The sequence below is a fragment of the Sorex fumeus genome, unplaced genomic scaffold, assembly GCF_029834395.1.
Source record: "Sorex fumeus unplaced genomic scaffold, SorFum_2.1 ptg000128l, whole genome shotgun sequence".
NCBI lineage: Eukaryota > Metazoa > Chordata > Mammalia > Eulipotyphla > Soricidae > Sorex > Sorex fumeus.
The window spans coordinates 37,018,426-37,036,528 of record NW_026606185.1 but is presented as its reverse complement, the minus strand read 5'-3'; the positions used below and the strand labels follow the sequence as shown (position 1 = coordinate 37,036,528).

Sequence of the window (18,103 nt, the reverse complement as noted above, 5' to 3'; positions counted from 1 at the left end):
GATAGCTACCATAGTTTTCACTGAGTTAGGAATTAATAAGTTAATTAATTAATAATTAATTAATAATTAATTAATTATTAATTAATAAATTAATTAATAAATTATTAATTAATTGATAAGTTTTGGTGAGGGGTTTTTCCCCCTAGCCAGTTTTCTCTATTTATATTTCATACATTAGTTAAATCATCAAATAATTCTTTCATCAAATAATTCTTTCATTTCCTTATACCATTTACTATAAAGATTTATTATAATCACTGCATATGAGATTTTGTCCAAAGCTTATGATTGCATCTTCTATAAAGGAAGGATAGTGTTCCCGTAAATAGACATAGAGCCACAGCTTCTTTATCCAGAAAGTTTTCAATGAGCATTTAGGTTTATTCTGCTTCTTGACTATTGTGAAAAATGCTGTTAGGAGTATAATGTTGGAAAGATCTTTTTAAATTATTGTTTACTTTTTTCTTTAGATAAATAATAAATTTTTTAAGCTCTGAGAAATGATAGGAGGAACTATACTTTATACTTTTTCTTACCTATTTAAATTCTGCTTTCTGAAAAATCAGAGGACAGGGAAGAGGCGGGGAGCAGGAGGGACATACCTAAAATATTCCTGTTATTCTAGCCATAGCAATTTCATGACTGAAATAGAGATATTCATATAGCAACTGTGGGGCTGGGGAGATAGTACAAGAGATAGACAATATGCTTGCCTTGCATGTGGTCAACCCATGTTTGAATTCCCAGCACTGTATATAGTCCCCCAAGCATGCAAGAATGATTCATGAGTACAGAATCAGAAGTATTCACTGGTTGTGATCACAATAACTACCACAACAACATTGTGAAGCAAAGTTAACTTCTTTCTATTCAAAGAAGTGATTGTTTCTAGACTGGGTCATTTCCTATGCATTCATATCAATATATAATTGAAATTTAATTTAATATAAGTGAAAATGACTGGAATAAGTCATTTGACTAATCTGTGTTTCAATTTCTCAATCTGTGAAATTGCATAAATCCTGGCAGTTAACTCGTAGAGTGAACAAATACAAGCAACAGTGTTTGTGATAGAAGTACTAGTTTTACATATCCTATATTAATGCTAATTTATCAAACAAAGCATTTTCAAGCTATAACTAATCTTGGTGATTTTAATTCATAGTACAATATTTCTCAGATCTTTCTGAGTACATAATTATACCATTTGTTTGAAAATCAATTTTTCTAGGAAATTTGCTCCAGTGAGATAAATTTAATTGGGTTTATGTAATATTTGTCAGGTTTAGGGTTGGAGCGATAGCACAGCTGTAGGGCATTTGCCTTGCACGCAGCCAACATGGCCGACCCGAGTTCGATTTCTCCGCCCCTCTCGGAGAGCCCGGCAAGCTACCGAGAGTATCTCGCCCGCACGGCAGAGCCTGGCAAGCTCCCCGTGACATATTCGATATGCCAAATCCAGTAACAACAAAGTCTCCAATGGAGACGTTACTGGGCCCGCTCAAGCAAATCGATGATCAACGGGAGGGCCTTTACCTTTACCTGTCAGGTTTAAATTAGTTATTTGGCAAACTGACCTGTTGTCAGTTTAACCATTTGTTGAACTGATTTTGGTTAATTGGATCCCAGAGCTCCCTTTTCTGGTTTCAGTACAATTTATACTCAGTTGTAGGAGAAGAATGGCTTGGGAAGTTTACCTTGTTCTTCAACAAATGTAGATTTTTTTAAACTAGTCATGTAAGATTATTTCTTGTTAGAATATTTCATGTATGCCAATATAAATATTCAATTATTTCTTATTCCATTCTAAAATTTTATTTCATTTTATTTTATTCATTATCATTTACTTTAAATCATAACATATATTTCTCTTTATGATGTTTTGTGATTGAATCTTTAAGATGAATTTACTAATAGAATCATTCTTTTATTAGACCTGATAATTCTCCACTTACATTCTTTTACCAAGCATATTATTTTACCTTTTATACCTGTTTGTATATAGACACATTGAATCTTCAAGAGTCTCATATATCCTTGAAGAGAGAGATTTTATTTGTTATTTTAAATATCTATTAATGTGCAACATTTTAACATAATTTTAACATATTTAGCCCAGCAAGCTACTGAAAGCATTTCACCTGCACAGTAGAGCCTGGCAAGCTACCCGTGATGTATTCGCTATGCCAAACACAGTAACAACAAAGTCTCCAATGGAGACGTTACTGGGCCCGCTCGAGCAAATCGATGAACAACAGGAGGATAGTGACAGCCTGAGTTCTATACAAACTTTCTGGCCAAACTCTAATTTAACCCCATAGAAAAGTGGTAATTTTAAAATGTATTTTATGTATAGATTTTTTAAATAATTCTTGATATTTTAAAACTATTTCAGGATGAAAGTTCAATAGAAAGTGATGAATTTGATATGAGTGATTCAACACGGATGTCAGCCGTGAACTCTGATCTGAGCTCCAATCTTGAGGAAAGAATGCAAAGTCCACAGAATCTCCATGGCCAGCAAGATGGTAAGCCTTCATAACTGAACAAGTAACTAAAAGCAAACAAGAAAAACTTGAATCAAATATAACAACTACCTCTTGTATCAATGAAAAAATTATAGAAACTTTTATGTGTACTTGGGTTATCTAATCAGTTTCATTTTTTTGATCTAAATATTTTCTTCAAACAAGGACCATAGATTTATATATAATGTTACAAATGATATTATTGGTGAGAACATTTAAACTAATCTGCTAATGCCCTCAACTTAAAATGTGTTCTATCTATAGATCTTGAGTTTCTATGATGTTTTCTAGCTCTGACTTATTGACCCATCATTCTGATTATATTAAGAGTTTAAAAATGATCAAAAGAGCAATTTACAGTTTTGTTCTTTCTTAAAGCTGTAACAGAAGAGGACTACTTTATGAGAGATATCTTGCTGGATAGAATTTTGATGAGATCTTGAACTTCTTAAGGTGAAAAGCAGAGTCTGTGGGAAATCCCCTTATTTCATTGTTCTTGATAGAAAGAAAACTAAATATATAGAGGATGTTATTTTATTTCCTCATTTTTTTATTTAGTTTTTGGGCCACACTTATTGTGCTTAGGACTTAATGCGTGCCTCTGCACTCAGAGATTACTCCTGCCAGATTTAGAGGACCATATGCGGTGCTGGGGATGGAAGCCAGGTCAGATTCAGGTAGGGCAAGCACCTTACTCACTGTACCAACTCTCTGGTCCTGGAATTCATCTTTGTGTATAATACTTTGTCCCTCTTGGAGAGCCCAGCAAGCTACCGAGAGTATCCCGCCTGCACAGCAGAGCCTGACAAGCTATCCATTATGTATTAAATATGCCAAAACCAGTAACAATAATGGTCCTCATTCCCCTGATCCTGAAAGAGTCCCCAATAAGGCAGCATTAAGAATGAACAAGGAGAAGCTGATAAAATCTCAGGGCCAAACTAGGCTGCCAAAATGAAGGACTAAAATGAATGTACTTTCAACGTACTCACTCTGGCTTAGGAAGCATCCGTTGAGGATCTGATGGTGCAAGCACAGAAGATCAAGTACAACATCATTGGTCTGACTGAGACTAGAAGGCATCAATCACATCACGACACTTACGACACTGGAGAACTGTTCCGTGGAACATGCGACAACAAAGGCCTCAGGTCATTGGTGTTGGTGTCCTCATCAACATGAACTTGGCCATGAGCATTGATTCATTTGAATGCCTAAAATACCGAATAGGACACTTTCACTTAAATACATGTGGCTCATTGCCCGCAGTTTCTATCTTTGTTGTCTATGCACCAACATCCAACTGCAATGAAGAAGAAATTGAGAAGTTCTACATGGAACTGGATAAGTTCTATAAAGAAGACCACACCTTCTGCAAGATCATTGTCAGTGATTTTACTGCCAAGATAGGACTTCTGACTTCCTGACCCATCATTCTGGTCATAGTAAGAGTTTAAAAATGATCAAAAGAGAAATTTGCAGTTTTGTTCTTTCTTGAAGTTGTAACAGAAGAGGACTATTTTATAAGCAATATCTTGTTGGATAAAATTTTGGTAAGATTTTGAACTTTTTTTTATGCAGGAGTACTGCTATTTATTCAGCCACTGATTAGGCTGATTGAATTGTGCATGAACTCCATCTTACCTTTATTTTCCCCATTTTTTTTTTTATAATTTTATTTATTGAATCACCGTGAGAGCAGTTACAAAGCTTTTGGGTTTAAGTCTCGGTCATACAATGAAACATACATACCTTCCCCAAGCGGTGACTCATGGTCTTGTTGGGGTGGGGAGGAAAGGGCCAGCTCCACCCCCATCCCATGAAGCCCCGCATGTCTAGTCACTGAGGGCCCAAACCTGACTGGCTTCTGGAGGATGGCGGCCCTGGGCTGCTAGGGGGAACAGGCCAAGGCAGGAAACCTATTCCCAACTGGGTGTCCCAGCATCGTAACCTACTGCAGGGACCGGACGCATTTCTGCCAAAAGCCATTGGATTTCAAGATTTGTTTCTGAATCTCTAGGATCGTGGCTGTTAAGTAGCTTGATCAGGAGTAGGAGAGGCCATTTATGGGCGGTGACTCAGTGTCTCATTGGGACGGGGGGGGGGGGGAGGGGGGTGGGGAAAGGGCCGCTCCACCCCTATCCCGTGAGGCCCCACGTGTCTTGTTGCTGTGGGCCCAAACCTAATTGTCTAATGGCCTCTGAAAGATGGTGGCCATTAGGCCGCCAAGGGGGAGCAAGTGGAGGGACAACACCCTTTCCCCCCTTTGGTAACCCAACAACAGTAACCTACTGCGCGGTCTGCATGCACTTCTGCCAAAAGCTACTGGGTTTTGAGATTTGTTTCTAAGTCTCTGGGATCATGGCCATTAAGCAGCTTGATCAGGAGCCAGAGAGGCCATTTGTGGATGGTGACTCAGGGTCTCATCAAAGCGGGGAGGAAAGGGCTGGCTTCATCCTCATCTGGCTTGCTTGTCCTGTCACTGTGGGCCCAAACCTGACTGTCCAGTGGCCTCTGGAGGATGACGGCCACCAGGCTGCCAGGGAGAACAGGCAAAGGCACGAAACCTATTCCCACCTGGGTTGGCCCAGCACCAGTAACCTACTGCAGTGGCCGGATGCATTTCTGCCAAAAGCCATTGGGTTTCGAGATTTGTTTCTGAGTCTCTGAGATTGTGGCTGTTATGTAGATCAGGAGCCAGAGAGGCCATTTGTGGGCAGTGACTCGAGGCTCGTTGGGGTGGGGAAGAAAGGGTTGACTCCACCCCCATCCTGTGAGGCCCTGCATGTCTTGTCACTGTGGGCCCAAATCTAATTGTCCATGGCCTCTGGAAGATGGCAGCCACCAGGCCACCAAAGGGGAGCAGGAGGAGGGACAGCACCCTTTCCCCCCTTTGGTAACCCAACAACAGTAACCTACTGCGCGGTCTGCATGCACTTCTGCTAAAAGCAGAAATGTAGTTAAGTAGTTTGATCAGGAGCCAGAGAGGCTGTTTGGGTGGTGACTCAGGGTCTCCTTGGGCCGGGGAGGAAAGGGCCAGCTCCACTCCCATCCCGTGAGGCCCCACACATCTCGTCACCGAGGGCCCAAACCTGACTGTCCAGTGACCTCTGGAATATGGCACCACTGAGCTGCCTAGGGGGAGCAGGTGAGAGGGACAGTAACCTTTCCCCTCTTGGATGGCCTGGCAACAGTAACCTACTGCGTGGTCCAGACCCATTTCTGGCCAAAGCCGCTGGGTTTCTAGATTTGTTTCTGAGTCTCTGGGATCATGGCCGTTAAGCAGTTCAATCAGGAACCAGAATCCATGCCTTCAATTATATAGCTGAACCGGAGGTGGTTTGTTGGTGTGGCTCCCACATACCTTACTTTCTTGGTAAACTTTGCCCCAAATTTTTGGGGTCTGGCCAAAGGCACAGCAGCAATTTTGGGATATCTGGAAATCTGACGGTTCCATCAGGCTGCTGATGCACTTGCCTCACAGGTACAGGTTGACCTGCTGGCGGCACCATGCCCCCCAGATTTTGAAATTCTTTTTTTTTAAATTTTTATTAGTGAAACACCATGAGGTGCAGTTGTAGACTTACAAATTTTTGTGCTTGGGTTTCAGTTATACAATGATCCAGTACTCATCCCTCCACCAGTGCCCATTCTCCATCATTTACATTTTTTAAAAATCTTTGTTAGTGAAACACCATGAGATAAAAGGGAAAGAAAAAATTAGAGAAAAAACAAAAGAAAATAAAAAAATAAAAATAAAAAAAAACACCATGAGGTACAGTTTAAGGGATCAAGAAAAGCCTCTTTAACAAATTGTGCTGGCAAAACTGGACGGCTCCCTGCAAAAAAGTGGGCTCAGATCTCTGCCTAACACCATGTACAAAAGTAAGATAAAAATGGATTAAAGACCTCAACATCAGACCGGAATCCGTAATGTACATTGAAGACAAAGTTGGCAAAAACCTCCATGATATTGATTTTGAACTTCTTAATGTGCAAAACAAAGTCTGTGGAAAATCCCCTTATTTCATTGTTCTTGATATAAAGAAAACTAAATATATAGTGGAAGTAATTTTATTTCTGTATTCATTTATTGTAATTTGGGGCCACACCTGTTGTGTGTAGGATGTAATGCTTGCCTCTGTACTCAGAGATTATTCCTGGCAGGTTTAGGGGACCATATGGGGTGCTGGGATGGAAGCCAGGTCAGATGCAGGTAGGGCAAGCACCTTACTCACTGTATTAACTCTGGTCCTAGAATCCATCTTTATTTATATATAAAGTAGTAAATTACCTTAGCACTGTAGCACTGTCCTCCGGTTGTTCATTGATTTGCTTGAGTGGGCACCAGTAACATCTCCATTGTGAGACTTGTTGTTAATGTTTTTGGCATCTCGAATATGCCACGGGGAGCTTGCCAGGCTCTGCCGTGTGGGTGGGATACTCTCAGTAGCTTGCCGGGTTCTCAGAGAGGCATGGAGGAATCGAACCCGTGTTGGCTGTGTGCAAGGCAAATGCCCTACCAGCTGTGCTATCTCGCTCCAACCCTGCCTTGGGTAATCTTTGCATTTTCTCTCCCTCCTCACACTGAAAAAATAAAAGTATTTTGGGATTAGGCGTAATATTTTCGGAGATCTTTAAAATCTACCTTTGTAAATTTTTCTTTATGAGTATAAGTGATATATGTCAGTGAATGTACTTTATCTGGGTAATTATGAATGAAAATTAGGGCATAAGGAGGTCACTAATCCTTTTCCTTCCAACTTAGTTTATTATTCATGTTACTTATGAGTTTACAACAACTTTTAAAACTAACAGTTTTGTGTAGATAAGGGGAAATTGCTACTGTGGATAAGGGGAAATTATTTCCTTGCTTCCTGTGACACTATTAAAAATGTACAATATAATATTGTTTCCTTCCTACCTCCAAATATTGCTCCTATGTCATTAAGGTTGACCAAATTTCTATTTTGGGGCCAGGAAGACAGCATTGGGGTCAGAGGTGCATGCACAGTTGGGGACTTTGTTAATTCCTGATTCCATGTGGACCCATTGCTGAGTGCAGCCCTAGAAACTCCTGCGTAGCACCAGAGTGGCATGGTGGTCCCTGGCACTGCAGAATATGAACATTGAGCCGTTCAGTCTGCATGATGGAGTCTCACAAGGTAGAGGCTCTTTGGTGTCCTGAGCATGGCTTGGGAGTCTCTGCCCCCCACCTCCACTTATCCTCCCTGGAAATAAAACCCACAAAAGTCAGTATTTTTAAGCATAAAAAACGTCGAAAAAAAGGTGACTGGGCAGAGGGTTTTTTTTTTTCTCATTTCAAATGAGTCTAAAAGATGCCAGTGTCTTGTTGGCACAAATTATAAGGAAAGGATAGTGTATTTATCATCAGTGATTTTTTTTCCCCCCATGGGAAAGGACCTTCCAAGCAGTAATTTGACTATTCTGATTAATACTTGAACAATCAAGCAGTACTCAGGTAATTTGATGTTGTACAGGCCTGAGGATTCACTGCTCAGATCTGCTATTCCCTTGAGCCACTTGGGTCAATACTGGCAATGATAGGGGCGTGGCACATGTATAGTTGGGAACTCATTCCTTTAAACTATCTCGTCTACCCTTACTACCATTTGTTGCAGGAAATGAGGTAACAGGATAGGGAAGAGGCTTAGACCACATCTAACTGGGTTGTTACTGGCTTTGTGCTCACAAGTGACTTCTGAAAGTGCATTGGGACCACAAGCAGTGCTGGGAATTCAGACAAAGGTCAACAGGAAGTGGAAATGGAAGCAAACACCTTAACCCCTGCACTGTGTCTCGAGAACAATACACCAGCAGTTTTCATGTTGTCGTTGATATTGAACAGTATGCCTTTTCTTCTTGGTAGATTTTTCTTTTATCTGTGTAGACTCCATTTCAGTGAACTGTTCTATGTATATTGGAGTACTCTCCTTTTCACTCACTGTGATCACATAAATCATGGAGTTTTCAGTGACTTCTGTGCCCTGGAGAATTCCAAATTGACTTCTCCAGACTCTGATACTTTCTCTTTTCTTTTCTTTTTTTCTTTTTTGGGTCACACCAGTGATGCTCAGGGGTTACTCCTAGCTCTGCATTCAGGGATCACTCCTGGTGGTGCTCAAGGGACCGTATGGGATATTGGGGATTGAACCCGGGTTGGCGTCATGCAGAGCAAATGTCCTCTCCGCTGTACTACCATTGTTCCAGCCCCTCAGATACTTTTCCTTAGCTTAAAATACTCCCTTATCTATCTGCTAACTTAGTTTTAACACTCCTCAGAGGGCTTGTCACTACTGTCACTGTCACTGTCCTCCCGTTGTTCATTTTCTTATTAGCTGTTTTTTTTTCCTTTAGAATGCAAACATCATATGAATTAATGTATCTTGTGCTTTTAATTTTTTCCTGTTGTGTAGTTAAGATAATCTTAAATTATTGAAATAATTAAATTGTAATTTGAACACAATCATTATTTACCATGTTTTTACCTTTCTTTTTCTTCTTTCTTTTCTCCTTTTTCCTCTGAAAATTCTCTCTGAGAAGCTTTTTTTTCTTTCTTTCTTCTTTTTCACATTTTATTTTGAGTAGCATGGTTACAAAGCTGTGATTGGTATGATTTCATACATAAAAAATTCCAGCACATTGAAAGTAGAATAAGAATCCAACATGATGGTCTCTCAGTATCTTTATTCCAAACCATAATGCCCAAAAGGAGAGAGAGAGAGAAAGAAGGAAAGTTCCTGCTATAGTCAGGAGTGGGATGGGGTGGGGGTGGTGGGAGGGATACTGGGAACATTGGTGGTGGAAAATGTGGACTGTTGAAGGGATGGGTGTTGGATCATTGTATGACTGAAACTCAATCATGAAAGCTTTGTAACTGTAACTCATGGTGGCTCAATAAAAAAAATTTAAAAAATTCTAGCATCACACCCTCTGCTGGAGTGTCCACCTCCCTGTACCATCATCTATGTGTCCTCATTTATTCCTCCTCTTTTATATTCTCCTGGGGTGAGCTTCTTAAGGAAACCAATTCTCGGTTTCTGTTTTCTCTTTTTTGCATGTTTTCCCCTACACAAATCATGTTTCTTTATATTCCATGAATGAGAGAGAACATTCAGTGTCTTTTCCTCTTCCTCTGACTAACTTCATTAACATCATACTTTCCAGACTCATCCATGTAGCCACAAATTACATTATCTCATCTTTTCTTACAGTGAACTAATACTCCATTGTGTATGTGTGCCATCGTTTCTTTATCCAGTCATCTATTCTTAGATATTGGTCTTTTCCCAGACTGAATAGTCTGCATGTGCTGCAATAAACATAGGGTTGCAAATTTCTGAATAAAATTTTTGGTCCCTTGGGGTAGTAGCCAAGAAGTGAAATTACCAGATCTTATGGAAACTTAATTCCTAGTGTTTTTATAAGTATCCATATTATTTTCCAAAGGGGTGAGACTACTCAACATTCCCACTAGTAGTTTTTTTTCTCCACAACCACACCAACACTGGTTGTTTTTGTTCTTTGTAACAAGTGCCAGTCTCATTGATGTGAGATGATATTTAATTGTAGATTTGATTTTTGTTTTCCTGCTTAAAATTGATGCATATCCTCTTTGAGAAAGTTTATATCTTTATCTCACCTCCTTATTTTTTGATGAAGTTGGCTTTTATTTTGTAAAATTCTACCAATACTATGTATGTGTGTGTATATATATATATATATATATATATACATATATATATATAATTAACCCTTTATGGATGAGTGGTGGACAAATATCCTCTCCCAGCCTATGAATTTACTTCTGGTCATTGTTTCTTTGTAAAAGCTTATGTTTTTGTTTGTTTGTTTTATTTTTGGACAACACCTTGTGGTACTCAGGGCTTACTCTTGGCTCTCGGCTCCTGATCACTTCTGGCATGGATTGGGGGACCATATGGGGTTGCAGGGATCAAACCTGGGTCAGCCACATGCAAGCCAAGCACTCTACCTGCTGTACTATTGCTCCAGTGCAGAGGCTTAGTTTGGTATAGTTCCATTTGCTTCTCTTTGCTTTTGTTTGCTTGGCTAATGGTATTGAATCACTGAAAATTTCTCTCTAGATTCAATAGTTAAGTATTCCATGTTTTCTACAATATAATTTATATTCAAGACTGATAGGAAATTTTTAATCTATTTTCATTTGACTTTTGTGCATGGTGGTAAATGGGGTATGAATTCATATTTTTGCATGTGTGCAATCAGTTTTTCTAGCACAGGTTTATGAAGAGAATTTCTTCGCTTTTCATACGTTTCCTGACTTTATTGAAGACTTGAGTGTATATGTTTGAGGATCTCTGAACTCCATTATATTCCTCAAATTTCAGAGACTGTCCTCATCCAATGCCATACTTTTTTTTACTACCGTGCTGTTTTGGTAACTATAGCTTTATACTACAGTTTGAAACTGGGGAGAGAGCAGCCTCCAATTTTCTCGTTTTCTTAGGATTGTTTTGGCTCTTCATGGGGTAGTCACTCATACTAATCATTGCTGTGTTATTATATTTTCTTAGACACACACATATATAAGTATATAGATATACTTAAATTTTTGTCATTATCCTGTGAAAATAGCATCCATTACACTATTTTGGATTTTTATATGCACTGAAGAATGTATATATAATGGCAAGCAAAAACTGATTCCTCACTTGAGTCTTTTTTGGGGGAAGGGGATCATTTGGGCCACACTTTTGGCACTGTGCTCAGAGATCTCTTCTGGCGATATCCAGGCTATCAGGTAGAGTGCTAGGAATCAAAATGGGGTTGACTCCCTACAAGGCAAGTTATCTTACCCACAGTATTTTCTCTTCATTTAATATACAATAATAAAGAAAATTTCAAAAGTTTTCATGACACTATTCACTCTTTCTTAAAAGTAACTCAGGTTTTCAAATCTCTAAAACTAAAAACGTATAGAGGTGAAATTTAGTTTGTAATGAGAGCTCTCAAATTAGAGACTGTGGGTGCTCCGAATGCTTAGCATCTAGGTGTGGATTGCTTTCTTGGGGGTGATGTGGCTAAATCTCTATGAATAGTCAGAATGTGAGTATTTAAAATGTAGCAAAACCAATTTGACTTAAACAACCCAATTTGACTTAAAGAGCCCAGTTCAGCTTCCCTCTACAGTAGTACAGGGTTTCTCAGTCTGGGAAACCATTGTACACCAACAGTATATGGGTACTGACTCCCTTAGTTTAGTGCCACAACTTAGAGTGCCTCCAGACATTGCACATGCCCTGTTGGTGACATTTGCTCATGGTGAAAACCACTAGTGAGGTAGAACAGGGCATGTGCAACTCTAATATGGAGAATGATTGAAGAACTCCATCAGGAGAAGTTAGGGAAAGGTCTAGGAAGGGCCACCTTGAGATAATGGAAAAGTTCTGTATGTGCACTGTGGAGTTGGTAGTCTCTAGACATGTTGTGGCTTCAAGTGTGACTTAAATAAGATTAATAAAGCCTAGGGACTAATTTTAATTAATGTTAATTTAAAATTATATAATACTTATAACTTATAACTTAAATGTGAATGGTAACTGTTGTCTCTCACAGCATAAGTTCCAGAAGCTTTATTTTATAGTTATGTTTTCTGTAGCTGTGTAGTGTATGTTTCTGAATTTTTAGGAAATATTATAGAAAAACTGAGTTACAAAGATAGTGTAAAGAATTAAATGGTTAAAATAATTTTTTAAAATTGTTTTAACAACAAATGACTGGTTTAATATATCTTGTAAAGACACTGAAATAGCACATTGTGATTTTTATTATTCCTCCTTAAAAATAATACAGGTATGTATAATAATGACTTTATTGAACACTATCTAAAATTGAGAAAAATGTTTTCATAACTTTTATCTTACTATAAATATTTGAAATCTACTCATTATTGAAGTTAAAAGACTATAAAATGTATACCATTTTGGTTGTATCTATATATTAAATTATTGGGGAAAGGGGAAAAAATGGAAATGTCTTGTCAGTCACATAACTACCATAATTAGGTAAAACTAAGGAGAGAAAAAAAGAATAAAGAATTTTGTAAAGTGAATTTTATGATTCATATAGTCAAGATTTTGGCTTAAGTTTGTAAATTTTCCCAAATGTTGAAAAAATGCAGTTTTAAAATCAGTAACTGAGTTTTTGTGTAAGAAATATCTTACCCTTATTTTTGAAAGTTATTGATATATGCTGTTATGTTAGTTTTAGTGTTTATCATATCAAGTAATCATTCGCTGTTTTTATTGCAAAATGATCAGTGTTGTCAACATTAATTGGTACATATAGGTATAATATGTTTCCTTGTGATGAAAAATTTTAGTATTCCTTTTAGTTTTAAATATAAAATATACATCATTAACATAATTTTTGTTACTGAAAAATTTTACCTTTTAACCATTTTAACCTATTTATAAGTAAAATATATTAAGCTAATTAAATATTAAGACTATAATAATGCTTTTCACGGCAGAGCCTGGCAAGCTCCCCATGACGTATTCGATATGCCAAACACAGTAACAACAAAGTGTCCAATGGAGACGTTACTGGGCTCGCTCCAGCAAATCGATGAACAACGGGAGGGCCTTTACCTTTACCTTTTAATAATGCTTTTAAATTAAAAGTAAAGGTATTATCATTTTCTTTTTCTTAAAAACGTATCATTGAAATTTTGGTTTTGATTAAGATATGACTCTCTTATGCAAAGTTTTTGATAGTAAAATTCTTAGATCAGAGACCTAAAAAGTCTTCAGTCATTAAGTATTTGTCCTTTGGTAATTACACTTCTCATTTTTCCATGCATTTCAATGTGTTAAGCAGAAATGTCACTTATCCTTTGAATCCCAGAACCACACGAAATTTGTAGGAGACTGAATTAGCTCATGGAAGTATACTTTCTTTTTAAATTGATTATTTATTTTTTTATGATTTATATATTCTTGAAACAACTGATATATTCATTTGGGTTATCTTTCCTGAGGATGTCTAGCCAAACCAAGACTTAGAATTTTAATTTCAACAAAATACAAATTTATTAACTACAGGACTACTTTTTTTTGAATTGTGGAAGTCAGAATTTATTAAAAGCAGTATAGCTTTATTACTTTCAATACTCATCTGCTAATAAAGTCTAAGGAGACATCTGCATGCATTCTTTTTTTGTTGTTTTATTTATTGAATCACTGTGAGAACAGTCACAAAGCCTTACAGTTTAAGTCTTGGTTGGTCATAACAATGATCAAACACCCTTCCACCACCAAGAACCCCAGGATAACCCTCCCTTTCAACCACCCCTCCCCCCCGCCTGTGTCGCAGATTTCCACTTTACTGTCTCTCTCTACATAGATCACATTCAATATTACAACAAAAGACCCAACATCATTATTTGGAATTTTCCCCAACATTTAGACCTGCCAAAAAGACATCACTAGATAATTTGTTTTCTATTGTTGATTATGAAGAGCATATGATGTTGTGTGGCCGCTATAGTGGCCACATGATTTTGGATTTCTGGTATTTTAGTAATAAGCCTAGAAGGATTACTGCCAAAAGTCCCTGGGTTCTGAGATAGGTTTGTGTGCCTGGTATCATGGTCATTCAAGAACCTGAGGAGGCGTTTGTGGGTGGCAACTCCAGGTCTTGTCAAGGTGGGGAGCAGTGTCAGTTCCACCCTCCATCCCACGAGGCCCTACATGCCTTGTCAATGCAGTGTCATACTTGACTATCCATTAGGCTTTAAAAGATGGAAGCCACCATGTTGCTGCCACAATGGGGGACATGCAAAGGGACAAGCACCCTTTCCCTCCCAGAGCAGCATAGCACTGTAGTTAAATGTATAGTCCAGGTGCATTTCAGTTGGCCATTATAATTTGCTCAGATTTTTCCCACCACCATTTAAGTCTGCCTTCCAGGGACCGACGCTAGATCATTTAATTTCCATTGCTCACTTTGCACATCAGGAAATGTCATACGGCTGCCTAAGCGGCCACGTGGTTCAGAAGAATAGTCCTGGTGCCCACATACTGGAGACATGCTTATAGAAGCTCATGGTCGCTGGGATTCCATCTGGAGAAGGTGGCAAGACAGAACCTACCCCATCTGGGACCTCCCAGTGATATTGGCTCAGTATGGGGCCTAGAGAAATCTCTGGGAGTTGTGTAGCCCGTCAGCCAGTTTTCTTCCTTGCTGTGTGCTGAAAGATGGCACTGGGGGCGGTGTGGGTGTGACTTCCAGGATCAGGGGCTGACTGGAAGCCGGGGTGGAACTGCCTGGCCCAGCATCCCCATGCAGTTTGGAAGAATAATCCTGGTGCCCGCATACCAGAGCCATACTTGTAGAAGCTCATGGTTGCCAGGATTCCATCTGGAGAAGGTAGGGAGACAGCACTATCCCATCTGGGAACTTCTAGTGATACTGGCTCAGTATGGGGCCCGGAAAATTCTCCAGGATTTGTGGAGCCTGTCAGTCAGTTTTCTTCACTGCTGTGTGCCAGGGGACTACTTTTCTAAGAACCATTTTGTATGCTGTTAGAGTTAGTACCATATTAATAATTGTGACCATTTTGTAAGGAAATATTTGTGCTTTATTTAAGTATTATTATAATCACTAAGAGATTTTTAAATTTTTAAGTCAAAACAAATTCTTTTATTTCCCTTTCTGCCTTTTAAGATCATCAGAATTTGAAGTAAACTCTGAAACTGCACATCAGCTTAGTTTTGGAGGAAGGTTTGAATAAAGTGATATATATATATATATATGTATATATAAATACATATATACATATGCAAATTGTTTTGCTTCACTTTATATAATTTTGGACATGATATAGCAGAGTATATAGCTCTTAGGAAAGTGTTTTCAGCACTTCTTGATTACCTTTTAATCCAATGGGTAATGCAGAAAGACATTTTGACTTTTGTTTTCTTGGTGGTGTGCAGTCTCTTAATTAATCGTTATACTAACTTGCTTATGTATTGCTTATGTAGCGGCATTAAGGATTCAGTGTATGTATCAAGCAAAAGCAAATGCTGATATCTACAAACAATAGAAGACAGAGAAATACTTGAGTTAATAATTCTCAGTTTATGAAAATTTATTTAGAGTATATTTGAAAAAATGCATTCAGGACAAATTTTATTTATAGATGTGTTTACTAGCAGTCAAAATGTACTTTCTATTTGCAGAATTTAAAATATTTCTATTTATGCATAAATCATATTATTTAAACATTTTTATATTTAAATTGTCAAGCCATTTTGAATAAACAAGAAAAAATTGGAACTCAGGACTAACTTGCATAGCAATATTAAACTATTGAGTGTGTAAATGTTTCTCTTATACAGTAATATTTAATCATAATAAAGCTTCAAGAACTTCAACTCTTACTGCAAAAAGTCTGGTAATTTAAATATTATTTTATAAAAATGATTGATTACATATAAGTGAATATTTTGTATTCAGATAATTTGAGATATATTTCAGTAAAATCAGAACTTTTCCTTAAAAATTTTGGCTCTCAATTTCTAAGTACAAAAGACACTTTCCAATATTTAGAAACATTATTGGTGTGACCCCAAAACAAAACAAGCAAACAAAAACAGAAATACACTGAAAAAGCATGCCTGTATTTTGGAAATAAGTTTCCAAGTTTCGCTGAGCCTGTTTGGTTTCTGTTATGGGAATCTTTGCTGTGTAGCACTGTAGCACTGTCTTCCCATTGTTCATCAATTTTCTTGAGTAACGTCTCCATTGTGAGACTTCTTACTGTTTTTGGCATATGGAATACGTCATGGGTAGTGCGGGCTTTGCTGTGTGGGCGGAATACTCTCAGTAGCTTTCTGGGCTCCCTCAGAGGAGCGGAGGATTGAACCCAGGTAGGCTGCATGCAAGGAAAACGCCCTACCCACTATGCTATCGCTCTGGCTCAAGATATATAGTGTAGCTCAACAAAAATAGGCGTATTTGTGGGTTATGTGCAAAAAAAGAAAATAAGGTAAATATTCCCTCTTGGGCTGGAGCGATATAGCACAGTGGGTAGGGCATTTGCCTTGCACACAGCCAACATGGCTGAGCCAAGTTTGATTCCTCCGCCCCTCTCGGAGAGCCCAGCAAGCTACCCAGAGTATCTTGCCCCCACGGCAAAGCCTGGCAAGCTCCCTGTGACATATTCAATATGCCAAACACAGTAACAACAAATCTCAGGATGGAGACATTACTGGGCCTGCTCAAGAAAATCGATGAACAATGGGAGGACGGTGACAGTGATTCCCTCTTTGGGTGTACTGAGCAAATGTCAGTATGAGCTGACTCAACATTTATTAATCAATGAACAAACATGCACCAAACTATAGAATAAACCAGGTAATGAGGTTATAAGCATAAAAATGATGTAATAGTTGAACCACAATGAAGTTTTCATATTGACTATGCATAATATATCTACCTCTGAAACAACAATACAGGACATGGATATGGAAACAAATGTTTTTTAATGTGAAAATATTTCTATGTCATATAACTATGATGCATACATAAGTACATTGTGTATATCTTGATTCGTACACTTGTAAAATGACCGTAGCTCTGTTTTAAGTGAAAACATGGGTTATACATGTTGTGTGAGAAACAAGTAGATAAAGAGATATAGTAGTGCTAATATGATTTTTTTGTTGTGATTTATATTGTATTGTGAATTGATAACCTCAACTATTACTTGGAATGCATAAAAATCTATAGTCATGGAAACACATCAGATGAGATGCCTAAGACAATTGTTTTGGGAGGGAGCGGGGCAGGAGCAGCGAGTAATAGATTCTCTTTTTTTGGGGTCACACCCAGTGATGCACAGAAATGCTCTGCATTCCTGTGGTGCTCTGCACTTAGGAGTTAATACTGGCAGTGCTCAGGGGACCATATGGGGTACTGGGAATCAAACTCGGATCGGCTGCATGCAAGGCAAATGCCCTAACCCTGTGCTATTGCTCCAGCCCCTCAATAGATTCTTTATCTGAAGCTAGGTTGAATTGCTACCCCTTATTATTTTTACTCATGACCCCTTTTCATATGGGAAATTTTAAACGACTCTAGGTATATAAAGTAATAATACATATACAACATTTAATTATGTCATAAATTAACAAAAAATTTTGCAACACCCAAATTCAGTTATATGACCCCATACGGGGTTGTAACTAAAAAGTAACTTTAGGAAGTGACTTTAGGATGTGATCCAGAGTGATAATACAGGAAGTAGGACTGCTCTTATGTATGTAGCCAACTGTGGTTTGAACCCTGGCAGCACATCTTGTCCCATAAGCACTGACAGTACTGACAGAAGTGATCCACGAGCACAGAGTGTGGAGGAAGTCCTAAGTACTGCTGGGTATAGCTCAGAAAAAAAGGTAAGGTGTAATGAATGAGAAGGTCATGTAAAATTGGCAATATTAAAAAGGTTTTCCAAATGCACATGATAAAAATAATTCAAAGAAGACTTTCTAATAAATCTGAGATGTTTT

At 38.1% G+C, this 18,103-nt stretch overlaps 1 protein-coding gene across 7 annotated transcripts in view; it reads left to right on the top strand.

Annotated features, from left to right (window-relative positions):
• The window catches only part of NOL4 (nucleolar protein 4), a 313,852-nt gene that overhangs the window by 100,724 nt on the left and 195,025 nt on the right, over nucleotides 1-18,103 (top strand). For all 7 annotated transcript variants that reach the window (XM_056138036.1, XM_056138035.1, XM_056138034.1 and 4 more), the window contains one exon: nucleotides 2,396-2,528. In XM_056138036.1, coding sequence (XP_055994011.1) covers nucleotides 2,396-2,528 — 133 coding nt within the window. The remainder of the gene's footprint in view (nucleotides 1-2,395; nucleotides 2,529-18,103) is intronic.